This window comes from Corvus kubaryi, unplaced genomic scaffold (assembly GCF_017639235.1).
Source record: "Corvus kubaryi isolate FWS band 111438036 unplaced genomic scaffold, C.kubaryi_AGA036_p1.0 134, whole genome shotgun sequence".
NCBI classification, from domain to species: Eukaryota; Metazoa; Chordata; class Aves; order Passeriformes; family Corvidae; genus Corvus; species Corvus kubaryi.
This window is the reverse complement of record NW_024580668.1, coordinates 7,963,558-7,979,367: the sequence shown is the minus strand read 5'-3', so window position 1 is coordinate 7,979,367 and position 15,810 is coordinate 7,963,558. Positions and strand designations below refer to the sequence as shown.

Here is a 15,810-nt window from a genome sequence, read left to right as displayed (position 1 = left end):
TGACACCGCGGCAGTGCCGGCGGGTCGCAGGGATGGGTTTTGATTCCAAGAGATGCCCATTGTTCCCTTGCCGGCAGCTCAGCCCTGTCCAGGCACCCGGTTTTGATACTCACGGAGGGTGAACACACACACCACGGAGGGGAGTGAGCATTGGGATGGTGACCACAGCAGGACCAGGAGCAGGTCCAGGCTTGTGCCATACTTGTCACCACAACAAAGCATCTGATCTGATGTTGCCCTCCAAGGAACAGCCCCTGGCCCACTTTGTTTTATGTGTGAACAACTGATGCTGCAGCACTGGCTGGACCGAGATGCCTGTCCCAGTGCCAGTGGCACATTTCTCCTGTGGAACAGGGTCTCCTCAATGTTTGGTGGCCCCTACCCTCTGTGGGAGGACAGGGGCTCTGTGGCCATTTTCCTTTCCTGCTTCAGTGGGACACCAGGCTGGGAGAAGCGCTGCCTTCCCCTTTAAGCATCATCCCAGCTTAATTCAATGGTTTTGAGTCCCTGCTCATGATTTCTGCAGCAATTTGGGCTGAGATTTCTCTCTTTCCCTCCATTATCCACTCTGATTAACTCAGCTGGCCCTGTCAGCTCCCATTCCGGCGCGGGGAGCCCTGTGAGAGCCTGTTAAAATGCATGAGCCTATGGCAGTCGCTCCGCTGCCCAGCGAGGCTGAACCGAGGGAAGGGGCTGCAGGCAGCTGGGCCGTGGTGGGCGACCTGGGGGATGTGGGGGTCCAGGGCCAGGGTGCAGGTACTGTGGGGGTGCCAGTGTCCCCCTCTGGCAGCATAGAGGTGTCCTGGCCAGAGCTGAGCCAGGTGGGCACCCTGTGGGGTGCAGGACCCAGTCACCCCATGTGCCAGGCTGTTGGGTGGCTGAATCTTCTCCTATGCAAAGGCTCATTTCCCATTCCAGCTCTGACTTGTTCCCTTTTTCTCATTTTAATAAAGACGAAAGCATCCGGAAACGTGGCTGCACCCACCAAAGAGCGAGATCTGACATAATTAAAAAGTGGCTTCAATCAGGCTGTTTTCCTAATGGTTTGTCATATCAGCCCGCACGGCCCTGCACCCCCTGTGCTCCCAACCCCCTGAGGCATCATTTACATTTCTTAATAACCCCTCATTAATATTCATGACGTGGGGAGGGTAATAACGGCTGAGTGCACACCACTAATTCAATTTCAGCGAGCCTCAGTGTGTTTAGTTAATCACCGGGGGACCTGGGTTACTCAGTACAATTATTTATTCGGAATTAGATCTTGAGGCATCTGGGTTGAAACCTGAACTCGGAATAAAATTAAGCCAGGATTCTCCTCCTCTCCTCCTCCTCCCACCGCTGCTCCCAGATGCGGTTCTGAGCATCCCCTGCAGCCCTGCTGTGCTGGGATGAGGCACTGGTGTTTCCTTGTGGGCACCGTTGCAGTGGCTGGGGCTTCTCCTCATCTGCGGCTCTTGCTGGGTCCCGGCTTCTCTGTGCCCATCCAGGGAAAAGCGTCAGGAAAGGCCTGGGGACATGGTCAGCCCCGAGGGTGGCACCCCATCCCCCGTGGAAGGTGGGTGCCTGGGAACAGGTAGCCAGGATTTCTGGAGTCCTTGCCCTCCTGACCAGGCCAAGTCCCAAGGTTTGCTCCACCCTATCCAGAGCCTTCAGCCCCCTCACCCAGCTTTGTTGCTTGTTCCACCTGGGAGAGGCTGGTGCCAGCACCCAGGGCAGCTGCTTGTCTCCATCCTTCATTTATTTCCTTGAGAAGTTTTCTAGTATTTTGATTTTGCTTCTGGTTTCGCTTTTTTAATTCAATATTTTGTCCCTGTGCTCTGACTCACCTTATTGGATAAAAACTCCGTTATTGAATCCTGCCCGGATTCAATACTGACTGGATGAGAATTGGGTTTCCCAGGCAGCAATGCGGTGCCTCGGTTCCTCAAATTCCTGCTTTTGTTTTTTTGAGTGTTCCCCCTGGCCTTTGAGTCCTGTCAGGGAGGTGAGTTGAACATTTTCTATCTCTTTGTTCGACAAGAAGCTCGAGGCGAAGGCGCTGGCTTCACTTGCTGTGCTCCGGCTGGGGCTCCTCTCTTCATCGGAGATTTTTCCCTTTGCCTTCCCCCAGCTCCTCGCAGAGCTGTTCCACTCAGCGGGAATGAGGTGGAGGAGAAGCCTCGGGGCAGGAGCAGGGCGTCATGCTCGGTGTGTGTCTGTGGATGGTCAGTTCTTGTCCCCACTGCTCTCCGTGTGTGCTGCGCCTGCTCGTTGTGGTTTTCCCTGGATGGGGGTCAGGCTTCCCAGTAGCTGAATCCTGTGCCCAGTATGTGCCAGTACCCCTCGAGGGTCTCCAAATGTGGTGGTTTCACAGCTGGGGAATTATCTGAACACTCAATACCCCAAAGCCGGATGAGCTAATAATTATCTTTTATTTATCTCATCTTTAACATGCAGATTTGTTGAGTTAATTTTGCCATGACCGATCTCCTATATTTTCTTGAAACAATGGGGGATGCGAGGGACTCCTTCAAAAACATTATATATTTTTTTAATTTTCTGACTGTTCTCAAACCAGACTCCTGCTGAGATAACTGCGTAATAGCTGCGATCGGTATGAAAAATTCTTTTAGCTCAAAACTGGTTTTTAAAGCATAGTCGAAATAAATTCAGTAGGATTTTGGCCGAGTTGACTCTCCCTAATTATTCATATTTGTTAAATTGAGAAATGCCTCAGTCTGTCTGGGGTTGTGCATCTTGTGGAATCACAGAGCGATTTGTCACGACCTCAGCAAACAGAGGGGCCGTCACGTCGCTGCTGCCGCACTCAGAGCCCAGTTCTTGGCCTGTTTTCAAGGTGACAGCGGTTAATGACGCCGGGTATAAATAGAATTGTGTTGTCAATAAACGCTGCCAACAGCCTCCTGCATTCCCGAGCGCGGCTCAGCCCGGGAAGCGTTTTCAGAAGGTTGTGGGAAAAGTGTCACGAGAGAAGCTGATCCTCAGCGTCCCGGGGGGCAGCGCCCAGGGGAGGCTGCGGGGGGGCTCTGCTGGGTGCCAGCAGCCCCCGGCTCGGTGCCAGCAGCCCCCGGCTCGCGGGGCACAGCGGGACCGGACCCCCGGTCCCCACTTCGCCCGTGGCCCCGGGTGCTCGGGGTAGGGACGGTCCCCCTGTCATCGGGGGTACGTCGTGGGGGTCTCGTCCTCTCCCTGCCCCGTACCGAGTGGCCCCGGGGGCCAGGCGGAAGGTCCCCGAGCTCTACCCTGGGACCCCCGAGGGCCGGGGGCGGCCGCAGCGCCGCTCGCACCGTGGGGCGGGGGTCGCTCCCCTCTACCCGCCCCCGTTCGCGACAGCTCCGCGCTGCTTTCCGGCAGTGTGGCGCCTCCCACCGCTCACTTTCCGGCACGGCCCCCTCCTCGCCTCGCTTTCCGGCAGTGTGGCCTCCCGGGCTGCGCTCCCTGCCTTACGGCGGGTGTCGCGCGGCCCCGGTGGTTTGCGACAGGTTCGCGGTGGCGGGGCCCGGTGGGTGCGATGGACGTGGGGGAGCTGCTCAGCTACCAGGTGAGCTCGGGAGGCTGGGCCGTGCTGGGGGTGTCGCGGTCCCCTGCGCTCCGGCTGTCAGCGCGGAGGTGCCCTCGTTCGTGGCGCCGTTGCGGCGGCAGCGATGCTGCTCCGGCTCCGGTGCGGCCGCGGGCCTGGGGCGACCGCCGTGCGGAGCCTGCCCGGCCGCACTCGGTGCGCTCGCACGGGGCCTGGTTAAAGTGGCCCTCAGTTTTGGGGGTCTCTCCCCCTCTTCGGAGCAGCTGTGCCCGGTGGGACCCGGTTACCGGGGACTCCGCGGGACCGTGGCTTTGCCGGTGTTGTTTCGGCCACAGATGGGCAGATGGGTGCCTGCCTGTGCCTGGAGCGAAGCCTGAGCTCGTTCCATGGCTGTTACACCATGTGTTTTTCTCCCTGTTTTATGACAAAACCTATTTAATTTCATTTTTTATCAAAATATTTTTTAAAAGTTTTCCTTGTAAAAGGAAAACTTTTTCGTTTACTCGGAGCGTTTTCTTCCTCTTGCCCTATGGTCACTGATTGCTCGTTGTGTGCAGGTACCAGGTGTGTTGATTTATTGTCCCAGGAGCAGATTCAGGGTGTTCCCTGTGGATCAGGGAATGAAGGTACGGATTGCCATAACGTTTTGATGCCTTGGCTGGGATAGTGTTGGGCTTTGCTTCAGTTCTCAGCCCAGGTGCAGCCGTGGGGTTTGCCTGGGTGAGGAAAACACCCCGAGACATCATCAGCCGTGTGTGGCCAGGTCTGCTCCTGAGCTGAGAGCACGGGATTCCTTATGGAACTCGGTGCCATCCTGGTGTCCCTCATTCTGTGAGGCACAAAGGTGAAGGGAGTGTCTTGCTGTTCACTCCATGTTTGTTCTTTGGAAATGTGTTGTTTGGAGACGCTCAGGGAGAAAGGGAAAGTCGCTGTTGGGTTTGAGAAGTTTCTCAGCAATTTTCCCAATGGTATTGAAGTGTCTGAGGCATGGCTGTGAGAGGAGTCTGTCTTTGAGAGCTCCACTGAAGTCCTCCTTGATAACCTCCAGGATGTTTCTTTCTGTGGATTGCTCTGTCTCAAGCATCCTGCTGCACCCAACAGCAGAGCCCTGCTGCTCTGAGATCTGTTCCACTTCTGTATTTCTCTGCCTTTTTAAAATGCAATTTCTCAACATGAAATTAGAATTTTCATTTCTTACATTCCGTTGATTCTTTGGCCTTCTCCCCCCCAGCTGGGGATTAGCAGTGTCATCCCTTACATGTTTGGGATGCAGGTTAAGGCACAGAGAGGTAAACCTGATTGATCTTTGTCATTTTTTAACCAAGTTTGGGGGTTTGTTAGTTGGTTTTTCTCTTGCTCTGAGAATGTGAACTCACAGGATTCCTTCCACTCTGGAGTCCATCCACTTTGCTTTGCTCACGTGGATTTTGTACAGCTTTCCCTTGGATGAGCTTTCCACATGGCGAGGGAGTGATTGCTTGTGACAGCAGGGGCTGTATTCTGGTGAGATAAAGAAATGCTGGTTAGCTGCAGGGTATCTAAATTTTAATTTCACTTCTTGTTGCTGGAATTGTTCTTATTTGTGGGGAAAAACATTCTGCAGCTTTCAACCAATTGCTGAAATAGTTTCTGAAGGATTTCTCTTAGCTCTGTGCTCTCCTGGGCTTTCACCTGAATGCAGGGGGTTCTTGTGTCACTAGCTGAGGTGATGCTTCAGAATGAGCATTGGAATTCAGTGGTGCTGAATTCAGACCTCCAGAATTGGGTACAGTGGTGAGTACAGGTGAAAGAAGTGGAGGAGCAGAAGGCAGGCAAATAGCTCTGATTCTGAGAAAATGAGATTCCCATCTGTGAGGGCATTTCTGGCTCAGAGGTGGGGGAAAATAGTTGGAAACAGCAGATTTTGCTGCCTCCCATCCTTCGGGTCAGGCTCTGCCTTCAGGTGGGGTGGCTTGGCAGCTCGCCCAGCAGCTCCTGGCCCACTCCAGCCCTGCATTTGGGAGCCTCCTTCCTCTGGGCTGAGGTGTGGGCTGGCTCAAGGTCTCCTTGGTTGTCCTCGCTGCAGGGGTGGCACCGGCTGTCGGGGAGGTGGTGTGGTGCCTCAGCTCTCTGATTTTAATCTCTTGCTGCAAATGAGTTGGTCTTCTCAGCCTCCCTCAGCACAACCTAAAATAATTGCTTTTCTCTTACACTGTTTTGAATTTTCTCCTCTAAATGTGTAATCTGTGCCCTTGCTTCGACAAGAAGATGTTCTCCCTCAGAGCCAAACTTGGCGTGGAAGACTGCAGGCACCATGCCCCCAATTCAGCATCAAGTGTCTGCCAGAATGGGAAAAGAAAGCTCTTGCAACAAAAAATACAATTAAACAGCACCTGGCCGTTTATACAAAGCTCAGGAATCCATAAACTTTACGTGTTACTGCAAAACAGTTGCAGATGGTCTAAACTGATGATTAAATATTGCTGCTGTTTGCCCAGATCCTCCATGTTTCGCCTCTGATTACAGAGGGTAATTAGGAGGACAAAGCCAACTCCGGGGCTATTCAGACTCTTCTTTCAGTTGTCTTGGGAGGGAATAAGGGAGATTATTTGAATTCCCATTAAAGGCAGATTTCATCACCGTGAGTGATCATTACAAACTGCTAATTTTTTAATGGAATGTTAGTAAAATCAAATAGCAGAAGAAGCCGTAACTAATGGGGGGAGATCTGAGTTCTTTGTGCTGGGCGATCTCCCCGTTGTCTGTCGGGGTTGAGTGCGGTGCATACAGGGATGGATCTCCAGGTATCCATGGAGGCACATCATCATTTCTACTGCTGGTATGGATAATTTGCTGTCAATTTGCAACGTAATGGATGCATCTGATGGTAGGGGCAGCTCAGCTGAGCTGGTTGTTGACTGCTTACATCATTATTACCCCAGAAGCTCCTCCTGCCGGCAGGTGAACAAGGAGCTGACATCGGCTCAGCTGTCTGCCTCATCCCTTGGGATACTCTGCTCCTGGGAGTATGGCCTCATGCTGCCAGAGCTGTCTTGGTGCTCTCACAGGGTGGGACTGAATCTCTAGTTTACTTCCCAATGTGTTGTATTTGGCCACCAAACCATAGTGTATCAAGAAAGATCCTGTCCTGCACCTCCCTGATGAGCTCCTTGGGTGGTTCAGAGCCTCACAAGGGAGGCTGGAAGGCACAGGGGTTCATTCCCTCTGAAATTAATAATCTGTATCCACGTGGGTACAGTGTGCACCTGTCATTGCATTTGCCTCAGTTTGTGTGATTTTGGAGCTCTTGAGTGTCTGAGATTTCTGATTTTCCTGGGGTACCAGTTCTTCCAGTTTTTAGCACTTGGATCCTGCACCATTTAGAAGTGCTGTGTGTCGCGCCTCAGGAAGAAAAAGCATGGAAGAGTGAGATTGATGGTAGCCTGGTTTATCACAAACACTGGAAACAAAATTAGGAGGTTATTGAAGATTCCTCTGGAGATTTGGGCTTGTTTTTAGGATCCCAAACTGACAGCTGCTGCGCTGCTTTCTGAGTGGCTCTTTGGAGCGGGCTGGGATGTGGGCACAGAAGAAGCTGTATCATTTATGAAGATTTATTTCAGATTTCATTAACAAATAATTTGTGAGCTTCACAGTAACGAGGTTACTTACAAAACAGATACCTCAGTAATATGAAACTCCTGAGTATTTCCTGAGTAATATGAAACTACTGAGACCTCTCTAAACCTTCCTGATGTTTGGCAAAGGCTGAAGCAATCAGGATTCTGAAAAATGTGTATTCCAATTTTGTGGGGTGCTTAACCCTGATATTAATGTGCAATCACTGCTTGGAGGGAGCCCAGGGGTGCTGGCAGATTATTGTGCTTTGATTTAGGATGTTGTTTCCCTGTCCTGCGTGGCACACGCGGCGGGTGCTGCTCCTGCCGCCCACACCGAGGGCAGGCTCAGCCTTACCTGGCTGTGCACAGACCACGACCTGTGTCGGGTGTGTCTGGAGAAAGCCTGTACCCAAAGGCTTGGCCCCAAGCAGTGTCAGCTCAGGGAATGTCAGCTAACAGACACAACCAGTACAGGAGGACTACGAGAGAAAGGGAAAGATAATTCTCCCTTTCCCAATTACCAGCTTCTGTTTACTTTATCATATTTTATAAACAGTAGCTTTTTTTAAACCCTTTTGTATTCATTGGTTTTTGTGTGGTGCTATCAGTGTTAGACTTAAATGAAAATGCATACTGAATAAATTACTGTGAATGCTCTGCATTCAACAGGAACAGAATTAAGCTTAGCTAACAAAACAACTGAAAAATGCTTTTCTTGTACATTTTCTAATGAATCCCAACTTCTTGCCAGATTCACCTTAGCACAACTAAGTAAAAAAACCCGTATTTTGTTTATCAAATGATTAACTTTCTCTTTCCTACCAGAAAGGCAGAACTTGTGCAGATGTGTGTGAAGCTGTGGAATTGGTTAAATAAATGTGTTTGGACACAATCTATGTGTTTGCTGAGCGAAATACACCAGGCTCAGTGCAGCAACCTATGGGCTTAATTCTTGCTGGTTGGTAACAGTCCTTTGGAAAACACAAATGCAAGCCCAAGATGAAAATCAATGAACAGAAACTAATGCCTGCCTTAAATCAGTTGTTCATGACTGTGCATCTCTTGTGGAATGAGCAGGACCCAGGTGTTCCACTTGGGCCTTGGTTTCGTAGCTTTAATAGTGCTGGTTGGGAACAGCGACGTTCTTAGCGAGGTTTTGCATAACATCAATAAGGAGAGGCAAAGCCTTAATGCCTGCTTAATAGCGTTTGCCTGGAATTCAATTACTGCCTATTGCCAGGCTGCTGGCAGCGTTAATGATCACACACGGGGCACTTCCATGATTTATCATAATGATTCTGCTATGTGTTAGAGACGCCTCCCCCAGCAATGCATAAATACAAAAAAGGGTAAAATAATTGAGATGGAAGCAAGGGTGTAAATTCTGGTCTTGAGAATTGTGTACTCAGAGGAAATGGGGTGGGTTTCATGATGCAGTTTTAATTTAGGTTTTGTTCTGGGATGCAGTCCCTTCCCATGACACATTACTTTGCATCTGACAGACCCCCAGCTCCTTCAGCCTTTCATTACACTACAGACTCACCAGGAACTTTGGCCCTTTTTAATGTTTAGAAATAAGAGTGAGGAATGAGATTCCAATTCCAAATTAGGAACATCAGTGGCAAATCTTGTTGAGATTTTGATGTAAATTTCAGGATTTATGTCACTAATTGCGGTATCTGTTTGTGACATTATTCTGTCAAAGGTGGTTTAGAATGAGTTGGGTATTAGCAAGGAGTGAATGGAAGGACATAGGAAGGGCAGGGACCCTTGTGCCATAAGGAATATGGATTTACTGGAGATTTTTCTTTCAATGATGTCATTTAAAAGAGCAGCGTTTCCTTGTTCTTTCCTTTAGTGGGTTGCTGGTTGCTCAGGGTTGTTTGAATTATTGGTTTTTGTCGATGACACGTTTGTTTCCAAATGGATCTATGTGAAATTATATTTTAATGTACCTAGAAGATAAGTAATAGGAATCTGCTTAAAAAAAACCTCAATCCACAAAACCCTCCAAGCAAATAAATTTTTCATTTCACAGAATGCCTGGGTATGCTTCCATGTCATGGCTATTGAATTATGAGCTGAGTAACTGCTTTAAAAGTGCACGGAGGCACTTTAGGAGAGTTTTAAGTCAGGAATGTACCATCCGTAATGGAAATGGCACAGAAGATATAGGGAGAAAGGAGACAGATAACAGAGCTTGAACAGGTCTGCCTGGGAGCGAGCAGCTACAGCTTTGATTTGTGCTAATGTGTTGTCTGGGAAACTTGATTCTGCATCTTCCCTAAAGCGGTGACAAGGTGGTAACCCTGAAAACAAGGTGATCTCAGCCAGGCTGCTGTCTGGCCTGCTTCTTAACTATAATTAACTCCTCATGTGCTTTTTAGGGCTGGGTAGGGGAGGCTTTGTATTTTTTTACATCTCCCGAAAGCAGCGTGTTCTGCAGAGCAGATCGTTTATCAGCTTGTCATTGGTACTGGGCTGTGCTGTGGTGCAGCGGAGCTGGAACCACAGAGGGATTCCCTTATGAGCCTGGAAGGTTTACTGCCCTCTACAGCCTATAAGTTCCTAACCTGCCAGGGAGCTGGAAATCCCTGTTTTGATGCTCACAGTTGTGCCAGACCTGGCAGGAGAATGACACTGTCACTTATTTCCTCTGCACCTTTATTTGGATCAAACGCGAGAAGGATCCCAGTGTCAGTTAAAAGCAGGGCCTGTGTTCATGGAAGCCTGGTGTGAGTTTTGCCATTTTAGACAAAGGGTCCCACAGAACAGAAGGGGGGGGGCTGCCTGCCAGGTGGTGTTTTATAAATTAAGATGGATGCATGTTAGTCCTAATGAGGTTACAAAATCACCTACCAGGTGATTTGAGCAGTGATGTAAAGTAAAAGTATTTTTGTTATTTTTAAATAGTAAAGAATTAAGCTTTGTTTTGCTGTAGTTATAGAGCATGGAGTACTCCTGTTCCAGCTGGGTTGTCCTTCAAAAATATGAGAGAACAAATTTAATGTCCTTGTAGTTTTTGAGGGGAAAGTTTTTCCTTCTATTGCAAAGGCTTTTATCCCTTTCTGCCTGAATGAAAACATGGGATTAGGATTAATGGATTTTTTCTTGTCCTTGACAAATTACCTTTAATTTTGACAATCAGCTAGAAATAGTGGAATAAAATAATAGGTTGTTCCAAGCAAACCATGATGGTTTGGGTGCTGTATAGTCCAGTGCCAAGCACCTTCAGAGCTGCAGAGTCCTCTTTGTCCTGCCTAGGACTGAATACTGAATGCAACTGAGTTGGGTGATTCTGCTTTTACACATCAGCAAACTTCAGACAGAAGGATGGGGGTGAAATGGGATGCACGCCGGAATTCAATGTAATCTTGTATATGTTGTGGGTAAAAAATTATCTTTCCCTGCTCTCTGCTGAGCATATCAGTCTGCTGGCTGTGAAATGGGGGGTTGTCTCAGCTGAGTCAGCAGATGGGGGTTCCTTGATGGGCAGCCGTGCCCCACTGAGCAGGGCTGTTCGGCCACTCCTTGTCTGTGCATTCCTCGTCCTTGCTGTCTATGAAGATATTTTCCCATGAATTGTGTTCATAGATCAAAGAAGGTAGGATGTTGACACAGCTCTTGGCAGAGGCATTTATCTACTCATGTGATGTTCCACTTCACTAAATTAATTTCCTTTCCAGTTTTTAGAGTTGTTAAGCGTCACGAAAGCTAATTTTTTAAACAACTTGTAAGAATTTCCACAGTATGGCTTTTAATATTGGTATTCTGGTTTGCAAGGGTCACTAAACACTTGTATTAATTCACCTTTTATTTCTCTGACTTCAGCCTAACAGAGGGACAAAAAGACCCCGTGATGAAGAGGAAGAGGAAATCAAAGCACGTCGGAAACAAGCCAGTGCCCGAGAACATGGTCGTCCTAGGGAAGAGGAGTCTGCTGCCCTGGAAGAAACTGATGATGAGAAGAAGAAACTCCTTCAGATAATTGAGAGGGATGGAGAAGAGGAAGATGAGGAAGTAAGTCCTCTGGGAAAGGAGAGGCAGTGGAAATAACCAAACACCAAACCCTTTCTGTGATTGCTATTTCTTACTATGTAGGTGGTGAGACTTAACGTGATTTTCCTGTGCTCGTACAGCTTCAGTTTGTGGGTTTGCTTTCCTGCCCTGTGGGGTGTTCATTAATTTCAAATTTCTCAAATATATCAGCTGAAGATTTAAAGCGGGGGAAAAGGGAGAAGGCTTTCAAGTCTAATCTCTGTTTGGTCTGAGAATACCCAAATCATCTTCTAAAGTATATTTTTAGGAAACAGTTTCTGTGTTCTAACCAATTTCCTAACTATTGTTCTCATCAGTGCCCCCAACCATGCAGCTTCTCCCCCTCTTTGTAGCTGTGCAGCAGCAGCAGCAAATAAACAAACATTCTTCTGTACAAGAAAGGTCTTGGGTCAGAGGAGGGGGGTAGCAGCTGTCAAGGGTAAATGATTTCAAGCCTTGGAGACAGAAATCCAATGCTGTGTTGGCCTTTCTGCCAAGGGCCAGGGAAAAAATCACTTTATAAATGTGACACATGGATTGGTATAAATCTAGAAGATATTTGCTTCCTGCTGCCCGTGTCCTCTTTGATAAAAAAACAAGTGATATTCACCACTGCAGAATCATGTAGCTTTGTAAAATATCATTGTCCTTTGTATACAGCACTGCCAGCATCTGTCTCTAAGAATCTCCCTCTTTTTTTTTGATGTTGAGCTATTGCCATGGCAGTTGTTGCTGATGGCAAGGAAGGATAATGCAGGATTTCTGTAGCATTTGAGCTCCAGGGAGGATGAATCGACAGAACCAAGAGTCCTTCTGACTGGGTAGAGTCTTGTGGATTCCTGCAGTGTGTCAGTCCCTCGTCTTTGTCAAGTGGAGTCCTCCCAGCCAGACATTTTAAAGGCTGAAAGTCCAGGCTTTCTTTAGAACTCAAATCTCTTGTTTATTACTTTGGACAGCAGTTAATATAAGTGCCATTAAAATGTGCTTTGTCCCAGTAAATTTCATGGCAAGAAGCTAATCTGTAGGACACTGCAGTACTGAATGCAAATTCAATACAAGATATAAAGCTGATCCTAATGGAGATATTGTAGTGATATGTGTTAGAGGAAGCAAAGAATCAAAGGGAATAGAGGGAAGCAGTGTCAGCATGTGTGGGTTGAAATCCTATTGCAAGAAGAATGTGCTTTGGGCACTGTAGTATTGATTAGCTGAATGGGGTGGTGACATGAGTGGGATGGCAATGAGACAGGTTGGGCAAAGGAATGAAGGAAATCCAATAATAACTAAAGGCTCCAGCTGGTGTTGTTATTGTAATGGAGTTTGCTGAAGAAATGGAGGTTTTCCCTCTCATACCAGATTGCTGCTTAGAGTCACTGACCAAACAATCTTCAACACCAGTTGCAACTCTTGATTTAATCCTGAGCAGGGGATGGACACAAAACTCGGCTTAAGATGTGAGGTTGTCTGGTTTGGTTTTTGTTTTGAGAGCTTGTCTTAAACAGTGGTTGTAACACAGTCAAGCAGAGGAGAAGGAAGAGGCTACAAAGGGAAATCTATATCATCAATTTTTTAATAAAAGAAGTGCATTAAAATCATAAACTAAGGAAAATGTTTGTAGGTGTCAGGGAGGCAGCTGAGGTTACATTGCTGCTGTACAGTAGATATACAACTCCAGCTGAGAAACACCTTAGGAACATTTACAAAATAAGGAGAAAATACTAGAATAGAATATTGATTTGGTTTTTTTTTTTTTTTTAGGAAAACACTTTAAGATAGCAGTGAAAGCTTATCCAAGTGAGGAAAATGCGGAAGAACATAAATTCAGGGCAGTTAAATGTAGACTTACAAAAAGCAATAGCACAAGGGACTTCTGCAGAGAAGCTCTCTGTGGGCACAGGCTGTGAGTGCAGGTTTGCTCTGTCGGAAACAAAAAAGCCTCGATATGTACTGGTGGTGCCAGGTAATAAGAGGTGTAAAAGAATAGCTCAAGGTCCAAGCTGGAGTGGGTAGTGATGGTGTGTAAGGTGTTTGGCAGCTCTCTGCAGTGATATTCCAGAGCTGGCTGGAATTCCAAGGGCCCTGGGCCTGGCTACAGTCCCACCACATTGCTGGTATTTCTCCAGCCATCCAAAGCTCACCTCTCTGCCTTTTCTGATTTGGTCAGGAGGAACCTTTGGATGAAAGTTCAGTGAAGAAGATGATTCTAACCTTTGAGAAGAGATCCTACAAAAACCAGGAGTTGCGGATCAAGTTTCCTGACAATCCAGAGAAGTAAGACCATGCTTAACTTTTTTTCCTTTGATTTTAGATGTAAGCCCTAAATGAATTACTGGAATGTAGAGATGTTTTCAGTTACATAAGGCTTATGTAACAGGAGTTATTGCCTTGTAGTTCTTCTAAATTCTATTTGAAACTGACTTTGTTAATTAAAAATGGCTTCATTGAGTCTGTGGTGGGGCCAATATATGGCTGGCAGCACAAAAACCATGATTAGCAATAATTAAAGGTTTCATCCCATCATTTGATGTGAAGGTGTTGTGCTTGCCAGAGGTCTGTGTGGGGAGAAAATAATTTCATGTCAGCCAGTGCTGTGATGAGCAGAATGGCTAGATGGGCTCGGAGAGCCACATGGGGTGTTTGTGTTCTAGAAGCCTCTTCCTCCCTTCAAGGTGTTCTGTTACTCACATTAAAGGATTTCTTCCTACACTTCAATGCCATTATTTTTTGTCCAGTTTGCTGTCCTTTCCATTACCCAGATTATTTTTATGGACTTCAGACTCATGCAACCCACATACCAATGTGTGCTACCTAGGAAAGGTGCAGCACTCTGCAGAATTTGTTTTATAAGCAGGTTTTTTCATGTGTAGCTACAGCATCTTGATTTTAATATTTTCTTGAATTTTTTTTCTGAATTACAGAATTGGAACAAATCTGCTTATTTACTCTATGTCAGTTATCTAGTAGAAATGCTTATCCTGCTACAGGATTAAACTTCAAGGGGCAGGTGTCGGACAGGGAGGATAGAAATGCCAGTGCCATGTGCACCTGGGGTGACAAGTCCTACCTGGTGTCTCCTGGAAGGTAGTGGTCCCTTCTTGCCTTTTTATTACCCTTTTTTGTCTTGCCTCAGGTTCATGGAGTCGGAACTGGATTTAAATGACATCATTCAGGAAATGCACGTGATCGCGACCATGCCCGGCCTGTATCACCTGCTGGTGGAGCTGAACGCTGTGCAGTCTCTGCTTGGGCTGCTGGGACACGACAACACAGATATCCTTCAGTTGTTAAAGCCCCTCTCATGGGAGAGGCTTTCTACAGACTTTTCTGTAATCTCTCTTATCCTCTTTCCCAGGCTCCTGTAGATGTTTTTCCTCTTCTTTCCACCACACTGAATTTATGTGTTGTTTTTTTGATTTTTTTCCCAGTGAAAGCCTTCTTTGTTCAAGTAATATTGATTCTGATTTTTTTCCAATGCTGTTATTCTCCTCTTTTGTTTTATGACCCTTTCATGTAGTTTTTGAGTGTCAGTGTTAGAGTGTCAACAGATGAGCAGCAGAGGAGAAGTGAAGGCCTGGGCTTAGCAGCAATAATCTCAGACTCTGCAAACTTCATCTGGAATAGCCCCAGTGAAAATGAAACTATTTTACCCCTTCTTGCTGAGAGCTGAGCTGTCAGGCTGTCAGCTGTTTGGACTAGCTCACTGCATGCCTGCCTTAGTTTGTAAACGTGCCGTCTTCATGTGCCCATACCTTTAGTTTGGTGTGCGCAGAGCCCAAGGCTATGGGTGACCCCTCTGGTTAAGTACATATCCAGAGACAAATCCCTTTCCATGCTCAGTGAGGTCTAGTGTCACTGAACCTAATCCCTTTGTGCACCTGGCCCATGTGCCTCTGAAGCTCTGAGGGCATCTGAGAAAGAGTTTCCCATTTTGGTAGTGTTGATCAAAAACAGCGTCTTTTTTTGAGTATCCTGGTGCCTTGATGCTTAGCTGTCAGCTGGGAGCTGGCACTATGCCTGGTTCACCACTGTGCAGTCTGTAAAAGCAGAGCTTAGCCCGCTTTGCTTGTAAAATATTCTATAGCAGATTAAGCTGAAAAATTGTTCCATGACTTGGGAGATTGTGTGTCTGTGTCCTGAAAACATCAGTGAGTGGAGGGAGCAGTGAAGCCCCCTGGAAAGGGCACTGGGTGCTGACCTGCGACTCAAGCAGTCCTTTTTCCATTTTTATTGATCCATGGCCTTAGGAAGGTAATTTATTCTTTGCTTCTTTATGTGTAAAGAAGGAGATAACACCAGCTTTCCTGAGGTGTTTCGGAATACACAATGTGAAAACGCCTGTTAGTGCTGAATCTGAATGTTGTGGTCTGATGCACAGATCTTGGTTTTCTTTTTTAGCACTTTTCTTTACAGCACCATCTATTGAGAATTCATAATTCATTCTTTCTAAGTGGGTGCAGTGATCAGAAGCTAAAACCAAAACATAAATATTTTATTGCATGCCAGTTTATATTAGAGAGCACTGCTTATGTGTTTGGGTATTTTGACTTGCATCAGGTAGAACCTTGATGTGGTGAATGCTGGTCCCTGCAAAACAGTAAACCCCACAGCTTTCCTTATCCAAGATCTGCAAGGAAATGGCTCTCAAATAAC

The 15,810-nt window shown here is 47.0% G+C and overlaps 1 protein-coding gene across 1 annotated transcript in view; it reads left to right on the top strand.

The window, feature by feature from the left end:
* Nucleotides 1–3,407: 3,407 nt before the first annotated feature.
* The window catches only part of CTNNBL1 (catenin beta like 1), a 47,435-nt gene continuing 35,032 nt past the window's right edge, over nucleotides 3,408–15,810 (top strand). Inside the window, exons 1-4 of the mRNA XM_042048644.1 lie at nucleotides 3,408–3,544; nucleotides 10,954–11,142; nucleotides 13,325–13,431; nucleotides 14,291–14,430. Coding sequence (XP_041904578.1) covers nucleotides 3,515–3,544; nucleotides 10,954–11,142; nucleotides 13,325–13,431; nucleotides 14,291–14,430 — 466 coding nt within the window. The 5' untranslated portion in view covers nucleotides 3,408–3,514. The remainder of the gene's footprint in view (nucleotides 3,545–10,953; nucleotides 11,143–13,324; nucleotides 13,432–14,290; nucleotides 14,431–15,810) is intronic.